Source organism: Strigops habroptila, chromosome 5 (genome assembly GCF_004027225.2).
Source record: "Strigops habroptila isolate Jane chromosome 5, bStrHab1.2.pri, whole genome shotgun sequence".
Classification (NCBI taxonomy): Eukaryota; Metazoa; Chordata; class Aves; order Psittaciformes; family Psittacidae; genus Strigops; species Strigops habroptila.
In genome coordinates, this window is record NC_044281.2 from 79,664,083 (window position 1) to 79,677,141 (window position 13,059).

The window sequence follows — 13,059 nt, forward strand, 5'->3', positions numbered from 1 at the left end:
TTTCTACTTTACCCCAGTAGAAAACAAAAGCACCCATCCCTCCCCCAGAAAAAGCCCAAGGCATTGAGTTGTTCAAATGTGATGCAAGTGCAACTTTGACGTATAGGCTGAAGAAATGATTTCTGTATGGCGTTGATCTGCTTATTTTCCTGGGTTTGCATTGCAGACCATGGGTGGATACTTCTGTAATTACCGTTATAGAATAAAATCATCTATTCTCCTCTTTGTATTGTCTTTGGGATTGACAGGAGAGACCAAGTATAGATGACCAGATATGTGAATTGCTCACTGAGATAAAGGAAAGAAATACTGTGACTCTCTTTAGTGCGGAGTTCTGATGTTCCATTAACACATTCTCTTAATGCTAGCTCTCGTTTGCATCTTCTAGCCAGTGATTTTCATATTTCATGTATTGAACACATTCTTTTCCTTCCCTGCTGCCCCTCAATGAAGCCGAGCTGTGCATTTCCTGTCTGCCATGGCACTGAAGAGCGCTGCAGGCTGGTGCTCAACTATGTCCTGGAGGTGAGTTTACTGTTGACTTTCTAATGCCATTTCACCAACTACCCAATTCTTGAATGCTGTATTTCCTAAATATTGCTTTCACGGAATCCCAGCCTGGTTTGGGTTGGACGGGACTTTAAAGCTCCTCCAGTTCCAACCCCCTGCCATGGGCAGGGACACCTTCCACTAGAGCAGGTTGCTCCAAGCCCCTGTGTCCAACCTGGCCTTGAACACTGCCAGGGATGGGGCAGCCACAGCTTCTCTGGGCACCCTGTGCCAGAGCCTCAGCACCCTCACGGGGAAGAACTTCTGCCTAAGAGCTCATCTCAATCTCCCCTCTGGCAGGTTAAGGCCGTTCCCCTTGTCCAAAGCCCCTCTCCAGGTTTCCTGGAGCCCCTTTAGGCACTGGAGCTGCTCTAAGGTCTCCCCTTCAGGAGCCTTCTCTTCTCCAGGCTGCCCCAGCCCAGCTCTCTCAGCCTGGCTCCAGAGCAGAGCTGCTCCAGCCCTCGCAGCAGCTCTGTGGCCTCCTCTGGTCTCACTCCAACAGCTCCATGTGCCGCTTGTCCCTGTCAAGTTCACCTGTCAAGGTGAATTAAATTACTACTACTTTTTGCAGGGCTTGAAGTCTGTTGACAGCAGTATTAAGAAGGAGAGTGACCTTCCTGCAGCTGACCCCAGCACTCCAATCCCCTTGAAATATGAAGATGAATCCACCAGCGGTGGTCCCGAGTGTCTGGAAAAACAGATGGCTTTATTTTTAGACAAAAGTAAGTTGTATTGTGGTGCAAATAAGACCTTTCCAGTGCCAGTACAAACTGCTGCTACTCTTTGATTGTCAGAACAATGTACTTTGAAGTCACTAATGACACGATTGCCTGGGCAAAAGTAGCATACCTCAGATTAGACAACAGTCTGTTCCTTTTCAAATATGAAGAGAACAGCTCATTTGGGATATTTTGCATATCAAAGCATCTTCTATTAGTAAACACACAACTTTACTGGACCCTATTTAGATGTGGTTTGAAGGTGACTTCCATGAGGGCTCAATATTTTGGGGTTTGGTGTGTGGAGCACTGTGAGTTGTACGAGTAGTTTATGTGGGTTTTGGGGGTTTTTTGGAGGGGTGGTTTGTGACTTGGAAGTTTTGTGGCAGAGCTCACTTTGGGCAGGTTTTTCTCCTATATGATGCTTGCTGCTGAATTGCATATAAAGTGTTAACTAGGATTTTGTCTTCTTTCTTTACCTCTGTAATTGTGGAAGGAAGCAGCAGATAAGATGCTTTTGTTTGTTTTAATACTTAAACTGCAGAAGTTTCAGACTATAGTATATTTTATCTGGAGTGCCATACAGAGATGTAGGAAAGACTCTTCTGAAAGCAGCAGAGCGCTCTGCAGGGTGAGAAGCCCTGTAAGCACAACCCTGAAAGAAATTCATGTCTTGCATATTTTTACAATACTTTGTTCTCTCTCCCTTTGAAAATCTCTAAATAATAAGCAAATTCAGTTTTGAGCTATTCATTTGCGTGTTCACATGTTTCTTTTCCAGTTTTATGGTTATCTCTGGGATGTCAATGACCTGGCGATATTTGTGTACTTTTAGTTCTTTATCAACTACGTGACCACAGAATTTAACTCCTCCATCAGAAGGTTACAGTGTGTTCAGCTTGCACAGATTCTGCATGGTCCTGTTAGTATGGGCTGTGAGACTAATTTTTTCCAAGGCCTGCTGAGTCATTTCACCTCAGCTCAGCAGGAACAATGTGCTGATTCCAGCTCTCCTGCAGCCAGGCTCTTGTCTTCTCCCTTCACAATGTGAAACTGATGACACACTGCAGCTGCTTGCCAGCTGGCAAGGAGAGCGTTCACATGTTAACTTCTGTTTAGAAACAAGTGTTTCCTGGGGGATGTGGCAGAGAAATATTGCACAGAGCTTAAAAAAGTAACAATTATTTGATTTCTGGATCGATGCTGGAACTCTTCCCTGAAGTAGCAACTTGTTTAGGTCATAAGGATTGAATGCAACATAGAAAAAAATCATTTGAGACATAAGGAAGAAACTTCTGCTTCTCCAGTATGTGGTTTTTATTGTGATGCAGATTATGCAGTTTCTGTGCTGCATGTGTATGTTGACAGACATATAGGAAGAATAAATGGTCTTAATTCAATTTCTAACTTGAAGAGAACTGCTTCTGAATAGTATATGGATACAGTGTATGTGTGCGCTGTGGCTTTAACTGCACAAGTCGTTACTCTGTTAGATTTGTCTTTATCTTAGTGTAAATGTATAGTTCTAGAACTTACTAAAGATAGTGGTCTTGCAAGTCAGGCCTTGTAGGTCCACCTGTAAGCAAGACACATTTCTGGGTGCAGATATTGTCAGAACAATGTTCTGTCCTTTGGTACACCTAAAGTCAGTGGCCTTTCTGGGTCCATGACCAGTGCAGCATCACAGAATCCTGGAATGGTTTGTGTTGGAAGGGACCTTAAAGCTCATCCAGTTCCAACCCCCTGCCATGGGCAGGGACACCTTCCACTAGAGCAGGTTGCTCCAAGCCCCTGTGTCCAACCTGGCCTTGAACACTGCCAGGGATGGGGCAGCCACAGCTTCTCTGGGCACCCTGTGCCAGCGCCTCAGCACCCTCACAGGGAAGAGCTTCTGCCTAATGTCTAATCTAAATCTACTCTCTGTCAGTCAAATAAGGAACCTTCATAATCTTATGCTGAGGATATCTTGAAATGACTGTGAAAGAGACACTGTTTTGCCTTGTGGGAAGGACTGGGTTATCCAGCTTTTTCTGTGCTGGAGGCTAAACCCACACATCGAGGCCTTCTCACTTTGAGACTGCTCAGAAACAGAGCATGTATTGTAAGGATTTGGTGTAGACCATGACATATGATGTCTGTGGCTTTTTTGTTCTTTTCTACAGCCACCTAACAGAATAGTCTTGGCCATTGCACCCGTGTTTTAAAAGTTGTTGAAGTATGAGAGGTTAGAAATGTTGTCCCAAAATCAGGATTCTTCACCCAGTGTGCAGAGAGCTGACTAACATACAGAGTCAAGGAATTTATTCCATGTCTGCACAGAGATGGGTGCTGGGTGGTAACTCCACAAAGCCAGTGCACACCCTCAGTCTGCCAGCCATCCACTTTTATACATTTCAAACAGTGAAAATCAGTGTTTTCATATATATAACAGTCTGTATCTACGATCATTGGCTCTTACATTCTCTCATCTCTGTTTAAAGGCACAGTATATATTTATTTCACTATGCATGTTCTGTGTGTAAGGTCTCTGTGGGCCAGGGGCGTGATTTTTAGTATTACAAGGAACCAAGTGCCTTTAGGAACACAGTTATCTTCTCTTTTGCTGAGCTTTTCAAAGCACTTCTGCCTTCTTAATCTTTCTGAAGATAGTTGTTACTCTTCTGATCCAGATGCTTTATTTATCAGTCTTCCAACTCTCCTCAAGGTCTGTAAGTTTATAAGGAAACATTGTTTTTTAGCTTGCTACATGGAATTCCAAACTCAAGATTTCCAAGCTTTCACACACATAGTCCTTTACAAAATCTTAACTACTTCTTTGCTGGAGAACAACTGCACTGTGTTTCAAAAGCTGCTTAAGGTATGTGAGTTCAGCTGCATCATCTCTGTTCTCACTATATTCGAGCATCCCACTATCAGGTGGAGTACATGGAAAAATTCCAAGTAATGTGTCCACTTTGCAGATGAAAAATGTAGTGGCAGACAAGTTGGCATAACTCTACTTGTGCAGAGCTGTAATAAGGCAATTTACATTCTGTCTGTACGCTGATGAAGTTGTGCCCAACCCCTGACATATGTTATGGAGATGAGATTTACTGATGAGGCTCTGTTCATGTTACAGTGGGCTCGTTTCAGAAGGGGAAGCATTCCAGTCAGTCAGGAATGATTCCTGGATCGTGGCAATATAAAATGAAACTCCAGCTCATTCTGAAATCCTCAAAGGCTTACTACGTCCTGTCTGATGCTGCCATGATTCTACAGAAGTATGGGAGAGCCTTACGATACATCAAGCTGGCATTGCAGTGCCATGGTAAGTGCCTAGAATATACTTCTCACCTCTACCATTGTCCATGTATACCTTGCATGATAGCAAATACTTCTCCTGTGCATGATTTATCCTAGTGGTGTGTAGCAACAAGTCTGACAACTGTGTGTTTAAGTATACTAAGTGTCTAGTTTGTTGCTCAGGAGGGAAGCCTGTAGTAAGAAGAACCTGGTAGAAAAGTGCTCCCCTCTTTGTAGATTGGGAAACTCAAAATGCACATTTGAAGCCTCAGAGCACTTGAAGTTGAGAGTGAGTCCTGGTCCCAAGACCAAGATGCTGTTCTGTGGTCTAAGTGCTATCCCTGCAAGCAGATGTTTGTCCCTGGAAATGCTTGGTGCTTCCTGTTTCCTCTGAATATATTCCTGACCCTCAGAAATACCGGCTTGTTCATCAGCTGGATTAGATACTGTCTAGAATATTACTGCTATAATGAGAATAGCTAATTGGAAAATGCCATTAGCTTAGTGCTATAGTGCTGCTATTTTGCTTCCATGTTTGTAGGGCTTGGGGTGGGTGAAGGCTTATAAAGCAAGAACGCTTGATCTTAATACAAAGCATCGACGTGCTTACTGATAACTCAAAGCATTCTTCAGCTTTCAGTGGTTCAAAGACTTGAGACTCAAGTTTAAACTGTACCTTTTGGAAATTAATATTTCAGGCTGTATCTTATTTAAGTTAATCTGTGGAAAGTCAGTGTTCCTTTAGTCAAATCTGAGATGAGCAGTTGGAATTACCAGATTCACTGCTCATCTTGGACAACAGAGTTGCTCTTTCAAAACTATCAGCTTGTGTAGAGCAACAAGGACTTTAAAATAGGTTAGTTCTTCTAGGAAGAGCATGTGTTGCCTCCACACAGAGAATAATGGTGACAGGTACCATGAAAACTAATTATATTGTCAGCCTGTGTCAAACCTTTTGACGTTTAATCCTTTTTCTTTCCCTCTCCCTCATTCATGGGGTTTCTTTTCCAATAGATACGTACTGTTGCCTCTGTGCCAGCATGCTTCCTGAAGTGTTGGTGTTTCTTTGCCAGTGCTTAACCCTTTGTGGAGATATCCAACTAATGCTTGCTCAGAATGCAAACAACAGAGCAGCATATCTGGAAGAATATAATTACCAGACGAAAGAAGATCAGGAAATACTACACAGTCTTCATAGAGAATCCAGGTGCCAAGGTATGATACTGATGCAAGAACTGCTATAATGTGACAGCCAGAAGTAATGTCATTGTGCTTCCTCAAAGCTATGCACTAGTAGCATTGCTGGAGGAGGGTTTATTATGCTTCAGTTGTGCTTTCTTCAGAGAAAGCTTATCATGCCTGTCACACGTAAGGAGGTTGTCAAGATACGTGACATGCATGAAGCTGTAAAATAGCTCCAGGCAGTAATTGTTTAAGTACTGGGTAGATGTTCTGACATGGATTTTATACTTGGTCATCTTTTCAGCATTTCAGACTATCACAGGTTTCAGTTTGATTGGAAATACTGTTTGACAAGCAGGTTTTCATTTTGTTTTCTAGTCTTTGCCTGGGCTACAGACTTGTCCACAGACTTGGAATGCCAACTCTCTGTCAGCTGTAAATGCTACGAAGCTGCTTATGAAATTCTACTTTTCAGCAATTTAAAAAACCAAAACCCAGAGCAGCATGTACAGGTACTGAAGAGGATGGGCAACATCAGGAATGAGATTGGAGTGTTTTACATGAACCAGGCTGCTGCAGTGCAGACCGAGAGAGTGGGCAAGTATTCTTTATTCCCCTTCTTACTTCATAGAGCTACAAAAATGATCATGTTCACTAATAGTGCAAGAAATCTTGAGTATTCCTGATTATAAAGAAGGCATTTAAAGAACTTCATAGTGAATACTTTTCTGTAATTGATGTTATGTAGCTTTAAGTATTTGTCTGCAGTAGGTTACTGTGGCTTGTACATTGAACTTAATTGGGTCTTAACTGAATAGGGGAATCTGTAGCTTTGGAGAAATTCCCTTGAAGTATGTACAATACCCTCAGAAAACATGATGGAAACTTAAGCCTACTCAGTTATAAAAGGGAGGGTGTGATGCATTCTTGATGTGTTTGGTTTAGCCCAGCAGGAACAAGTGTAAGCTTGATTTAAACACGAGAGTAGTTTCAGTAAAGTCATAGAAAAACTTTTTGGTAAGTAAATCCTTGGACGCTTTGCTTCCTGGTTTATTTTTGGTGTATTTTTCTTGAGGAAATAGAGGTTGCCTTAAGCTTCTTTTAGGGTAAGGTGTTTGGGGTTTTGCTTTTGAAAGCAAAACCAGTAACGTCTACAAGTAAGAGTTATGTAAACTAGAACAAAAGAGATGCTGGTGGTTCAGTGTAAACAGCTCCAGTCTCCCAAATATCACAGAATCAACTAGGTTGGAAAAGGCCTTTAAGATCGAGTCCAACCATTACCCCAGAACTGCCAAGACCACCAGCTGATTGCTGTGACCTTTGTCCAATTAATATTAGAAGGATTTGGGTTGGACTTCCAACTATGTCATTTTTCATCACAGAATCATAGAATGGTTTGGGTTGGAAGGGACCTTAAAGCTCATCCAGTTCCAACCCCTGCCACGGGCAGGGACACCTTCCACTAGAGCAGGTCGCTCCAAGCCCCTGTGTCCAACCTGGCATGTTGGATCCATCTCCATGGATCATCTCCATATTTTTGCAGAACTGCTCTTTAGGTGAACTCAAAGCTCAAATACTGAATTTCACTTGTCTGTAAAAGTCACTTTTTAGTTGTTTCATACTGTAAGCTTATAGAGGTAACTATACCCTGAATATTACTATTGGGGGGGCGAAATCTGGTTTATCCTGTTAATTTCCCCTGGGTTTTGTACGTTATGTTATCATAATTCTTTTGATAATACAGTATGCGTAATAGTGCACTTGAGCTATTAAGATTTTAATGTGTTTGGGTTTTTAATAGTATTTTCCATGATTTGGCTCTTCAAAATAATTTACTGCCCTTAAATCCTAAAAAGTCTTTAAAAGATAAGGAGCATAGTGGAGTGTTTACTCAGTAGCTTTGAAGAACTTGCATGGGATCATATACCTTGTTTCTTAACCCTAGTGAGTAAAACTGTATCGACGACCGAGCAGCAGCTCTGGAAGAAAAGCTTCTCCTGCTTTGAAGAAGGAATCCAGAACTTTGAGTCGATCGATGACGCGACCAACGCAGCTCTTCTGCTCTGCAACACGGGAAGGCTGATGCGGATTTGTGCTCAGGCCCACTGTGCAGCTGAAGGGGACTTCAAAAGAGAGTTTTCCCCAGAAGAGGCTCTTTATTATAATAAGGTAACATCAGACTGTTTTTAAAATGGCTCATTAATATGCCTTTTATTGTAGAATATTTGTAAGTATCTGTAAGTCTTGATGTGATAACATGGGATCATCCCTGGCAGTGTTCAAGGCCAGGCTGGATGTGGCTTGGAGCAACCTGCTCTAGTAGAAGGTGTCCCTGCCCATGGCAGGGGGTTGGAAGAGGATGAGCTTTTAAGGTCCCTTCCAACATAACCATTCTAAGGATATCTCTCCACCTTTTATATTTTCCTAATCCTTGCTGTAATGGCTTCAGTATTGTTGTTGAGGTTTGATTCTGTTGCTCTGATACGTAAAGTGCTGTAACATTCAGATCCTGGTGTTGGACAGACTGCAGTACCACACATGAGAGATGGAAATGTATGGTCAGGATTAAAGCTATGACCCAAATGGGTGTAAATAAAATACTGAAGAAGGCTCAGATATTTTGAGATGCTTACTTGAGAATGGGTGAAGGGAAGTTGATTTCTAGTTGCTATAAATCCAGGCAGTAGCTATGTACATGTATTTCTTTGCCATCTGTAGGCTATTGACTACTACCTGAAGGCATTAAGATCATTGGGTGCGAGAGATGTGCATCCAGCTGTCTGGGACTCTGTGAATTGGGAGCTGTCTACTACCTACTTCACTATGGCCACTCTGCAGCAGGATTATGCTCCGTTATCTAGAAAGGCCCAGGAACAGGTAATAGAGTGTTTGTGACATCTGAAAGAAATAAGCTATTTTCTTCCTGGAAAACTGAACCATGAGCAAAATTGCTACTGGAATGGATTTTAACCCTTTATTAGTTTAAAAAAACTTCTGTGAAGTATTTCTTGCAAACCACAAAATGTTTAATCACTTGTATTTTTATAAAGTTTTGCCTGATGAGACAATAGCAGTGCGGAGATTTAACCCTTACACTTGCACACAATGCTGTTCTAGTTTCAAAGTACCCACACTACAGCTTTCTGTTTCATTTTGTAGATAGAGAAAGAAGTTAGTGAGGCCATGATGAAGTCCTTGAAATATTGTGATGTTGATACAGTGTCTGCACGACAGCCTCTCTGCCAGTACCGGGCTGCAACCATCCACCACAGGCTGGCTTCAATGTACCACAGTTGCTTGAGAAACCAGGTATTGGCACAAACTGTTGAGGTTCCATACTTAACGTGTCCAGCGTGCATGGAGATTGATATCCAACCTGGCCTTGAACACTGCCAGGGATGGGGCAGCCACAGCTTCTCTGGGCACCCTATGCCAGCGCCTCAGCACCCTCACGGGGAAGAGCTTCTGCCTCAGAGCTCATCTCAATCTCCCCTCTGACAGGTTAAAGCCATTCCCCTTGTCCTGTCCCTACAGGCCCTTGTCCAAAGCCCCTCTCCAGGTTTCCTGTAGCCCCTTCAGGCACTGGAGCTGCTCTAAGGTCTCCCCTTCAGGAGCCTTCTCTTCTCCAGGCTGAACTAGCCCAGCTCTTTCAGCCTTAAAAATGTTACTTTTAAGAGTGTAGTCTGTCCTTTATAGAGTGTATTGAGCTTTGGGGTCCTCTCTATTCTAAGTAGTTCTGTGCTCACATAACAGAAGCCACTGATGATAAATATATTCTTTGGTTTGGTTTTGTGTCAAAGCCACTCTTCTGACACTTCAGACAGCCTTCTACTTCACATATAATTTAATAAAGCCTTAGTAGAGACATGCATGTTGCTTTCTGATTTCCTCCCCCTCTCCCCCTCCAAATTATTATTCTTTATAGTTAACTTAGTTACAGTTGGTGTAAATTTGTTATCAGTAGCTATGAAATTACAATAGCTTCAAAGATGGCAGGATGGTGATGTTGGAGAAGTGCAGACATTTAGATGAACCATTATGAAATGAGGTGGGAAATGACTGTTGGCACTTCATGTACCAACTTACACAGGTTTATTTCTAATGGTTACCTCATGAACATACAAACTGTCTGGGATTTACTGTGTCCCCTCCTTTGCAGGTTGGTGATGAACATCTGAGGAAGCAACACCGTGTACTGGCTGATCTCCATTACAGCAAAGCAGTACGACTCTTCCAGCTCTTGAAGGATGCGCCCTGCGAGTTCCTTCGTGTGCAGCTGGAAAGAGTGGCATTTGCAGAATTCCAGATGGCGAGTAAGTCTAACTCTGGCTTTACTACAACAGCTTTCCAAACTACCATTACCTATTTAATTGCATTTGTAGATAACTTCGTATATGAGAGCAGGAGTAATCTGCTTCTCAGAATAGCACTTTCTTTGAGAGAGAAGAGATGGTTTTATCTTACTGGTTTTCAGTTGAGTAAGACAGTACTTGCTTGATATCTTTGGATGGAAGAAAAAGTGGAATCTGTAACATAAGCCATTTGTGCCCTTCATTTTTACTTCTTTTTTAGGTCAGAACAGCAGTGCTGGGAAATTAAAGACTCTGTTTGGGGCACTGGATATAATGGCAAAGACCAAGGGTGCATTCCAGCTCATCAGAAAGGCGCTTGTGGCAGAAAGTGAACAGGTGAAGCGGGGTGATTGTCTGCTCCTTGTATCTCTGGTGTTCATGTCAAACTGGTCATTTGGCAATTAAGATGTTGCTTGGTTACTTTTCAGTAGAGCTGGCTGCTTAAATAGTGTGGACAGTGTTCAAACCTGTTGCAGTTCTCTTCTAGCCTTTAAGTGGAAGCAGATTAAAAAATTACTCTAGAACATGATCTGGAGATAGATTAGAACATAGAATCCCAGACTGGTTTGGGTTGGACGGGACCTCAAAGCTCATCCAGTTCTAACCCCTGGCTGCGGGCAGGGACACCTTCCACTAGAGCAGGTTGTTCCAAGCCCCTGTGTCCAACCTGGCCTTGAACACTGCCAGGGATGGGGCAGCCACAGCTTCTCTGGGCACCCTGTGCCAGCGCCTCAGCACCCTCACAGGGAAGAACTTCTGCCTAAGAGCTCATCTCAATCTCCCCTGTCAAGTTGTAGCCCCTTGTCCTGTCACTGCTTCCTATCAAACATGTTTGTATATGGATGTAGACTGACTGAACAGGGTTCTATGCAGCTCTGCATTATCTCTTAAAGGTTCTTTATTATCCCTTAAGAACTTAAGGTATGAACAATATAAATGGGAATCCTCTCTGTATAGTATATTTAGTATTAAAAGGTGGAAGGCTATCTGTAGCTGGTGTGATCAGGTTCTTGATACCTAAATAAATAATTACTTGCAGTATATGCTGATGTGTGTCATCCCTTGCTGGCAATTTGAGCAGCAGATGGAGTCATCAAGTCCATATTTTCCTGATGCTTTTATAACTAAATACTCCAGTATATATGTACAACACAGGCAGTCAATGTAGCTTGTGCACAGTGTGGATATGAGTTAAACTGCCTCATAAAGAGGGTGCCACAGCAATTGTGATGTTGGTACCACTCCAGTAAAGAATAAGCTGACTTGCTGGTGGGAGTTTCTGGCTTACCTGAACTGGGTTTAAATGGTGAGTCCAGTGACATGGTTTTTGCTTTTTTCTCTTATAGATAAGTGAGGGTAAAAGTGCTGCTGAGAACATGTCACCTACTGATTCCTCCACCAGCCTTAACAAAGAAGAAGTGTTGAAACTCCTCAGTATTTTTGAGTCCAGAATGTCATTCCTCCTCCTCCAATCCATTAAGTTGTTAACTTCAACCAAAAAAAAGATTGGGTAAGTTGAACCACGATGTGTGTGTGAAGATGTGATTCCCATCCATAAATCCATACAAACCATGACTCTTCAGCCTGCTAGAATTGTGGTATTTACTCTTTTACGGAGGTGCCTTTCCTGTGTGGAGAAGGAGCTGCGATACACCTCAGTTACCTGAATTGTGAATGTTTTCTGTGGGTTTATGTGTAATTGAGGCAGTAACCAAGAAACATCATCTCTGCATGTCTCTAGGCAGCTTTTTTCTCCTCTTTCCTGATAGCAATCCAGGACTGAGGACAAAAGTAAGACTTGAATGGCTGTATTCAAACTACAAAATCATAGTTTAATCACCCTCTGAAATGCATGGAACAATTATGAGTCACTGGTGCTTTGTCATGCTCAGTGGTATCTAACTGATCCTTCAGAGAGTGTAAATCCTGTGTCCATCATAGGTATAAATTCACACACAAAGCAGCTTAACTTATGCTGCTGCCATAATTTTGCTGGCCTGCTTCTCTCTGGGTTTTGTTCATCAAACTGTTTAGGGAATGAGGTGTATATGGGGTCTTTTATGAGGTGTATGTATGTGTATATGGGGTCCTTTATCTTGGCTATCATTGGTCTTCATCTGTGGCAGCATGTGAAAGTTAGTGGAGGAGAAACTCCTCTGTACTGCTGGTTGCTTCATGTCTTGATGATAAAATATATCAGAGACAGCACACTTTAGCAACTAAAATACATCAGAATACACATAGGCACATCAGTAGTGCTGTAAATAAAGAGGGATGGACGTGGGGAAGATGCTCACTTGCCTTAAAGCATTTTCTAATGTTAGATAATGTATGAAAATGTGCCATTAGTTCTAGTGTATCCTTCCAGAGAATTCTTTTATTGCTAGAAGTTAAGAGTGTCTCAGACTAAAGCACTGCTGATGCAAGTGCTGTTTTGCCAACAGTAAAGTGTGAAATGGGATCATTCTGCACAGGAAGTTGTCTGCTGGTAGGAGATGGGTAAATAGAGAACATGAGACAAGAAGGAAGCTGTGCACTGCCTGAGCAGTGGTTTAGCACAGCATTTGGGTGCTTTCCTTTCTAAACAGCTTCCACAAGGTGGCAATCTGAATATGTGGAATGCAGAGAATTCCAGTAGGGTTTGTACCTAACCCAGCAGATGTCCCAAGTAACTGTGTAAATTGCTTTAGTTCCCTTGCCTCCTAAGTGTTGTCAAAGAAAGAGGCTTTTTTGGTTTGTGGGGTTTCCCCCCTCTGTTGCTTTCCCATCGTTGTGTCTCTCAAGTGGGGTTTTATATTGAAGATTCCCTACAGGGAACGTGTTACAGTTTGAATGCTGTGAAATGGGACTGTTGTAACAACAGGTTATGCTTGTTTAAACTCTAGTGGATTGAGGCTCAGCTTGAAGCTGCCTTTTGCTTTACCTTTCTAAGTACCTCATGTACATCTCACATGTTTCCTCCATTCTGCTCTGTA

General features: G+C 42.4%; 1 protein-coding gene across 4 annotated transcripts in view; it reads left to right on the forward strand.

Moving 5' to 3' along the window:
* EDRF1 (erythroid differentiation regulatory factor 1) overlaps positions 1–13,059 on the forward strand; it is a 29,624-nt gene that overhangs the window by 13,009 nt on the left and 3,556 nt on the right. For all 4 annotated transcript variants that reach the window (XM_030485875.1, XM_030485876.1, XM_030485877.1 and 1 more), the window contains 11 exons: positions 454–525; positions 1,121–1,271; positions 4,387–4,575; positions 5,565–5,765; positions 6,111–6,329; positions 7,678–7,901; positions 8,451–8,609; positions 8,892–9,041; positions 9,892–10,045; positions 10,305–10,420; positions 11,431–11,594. In XM_030485875.1, the coding sequence (XP_030341735.1) occupies positions 454–525; positions 1,121–1,271; positions 4,387–4,575; positions 5,565–5,765; positions 6,111–6,329; positions 7,678–7,901; positions 8,451–8,609; positions 8,892–9,041; positions 9,892–10,045; positions 10,305–10,420; positions 11,431–11,594 (1,799 nt within the window). The remainder of the gene's footprint in view (positions 1–453; positions 526–1,120; positions 1,272–4,386; positions 4,576–5,564; positions 5,766–6,110; positions 6,330–7,677; positions 7,902–8,450; positions 8,610–8,891; positions 9,042–9,891; positions 10,046–10,304; positions 10,421–11,430; positions 11,595–13,059) is intronic.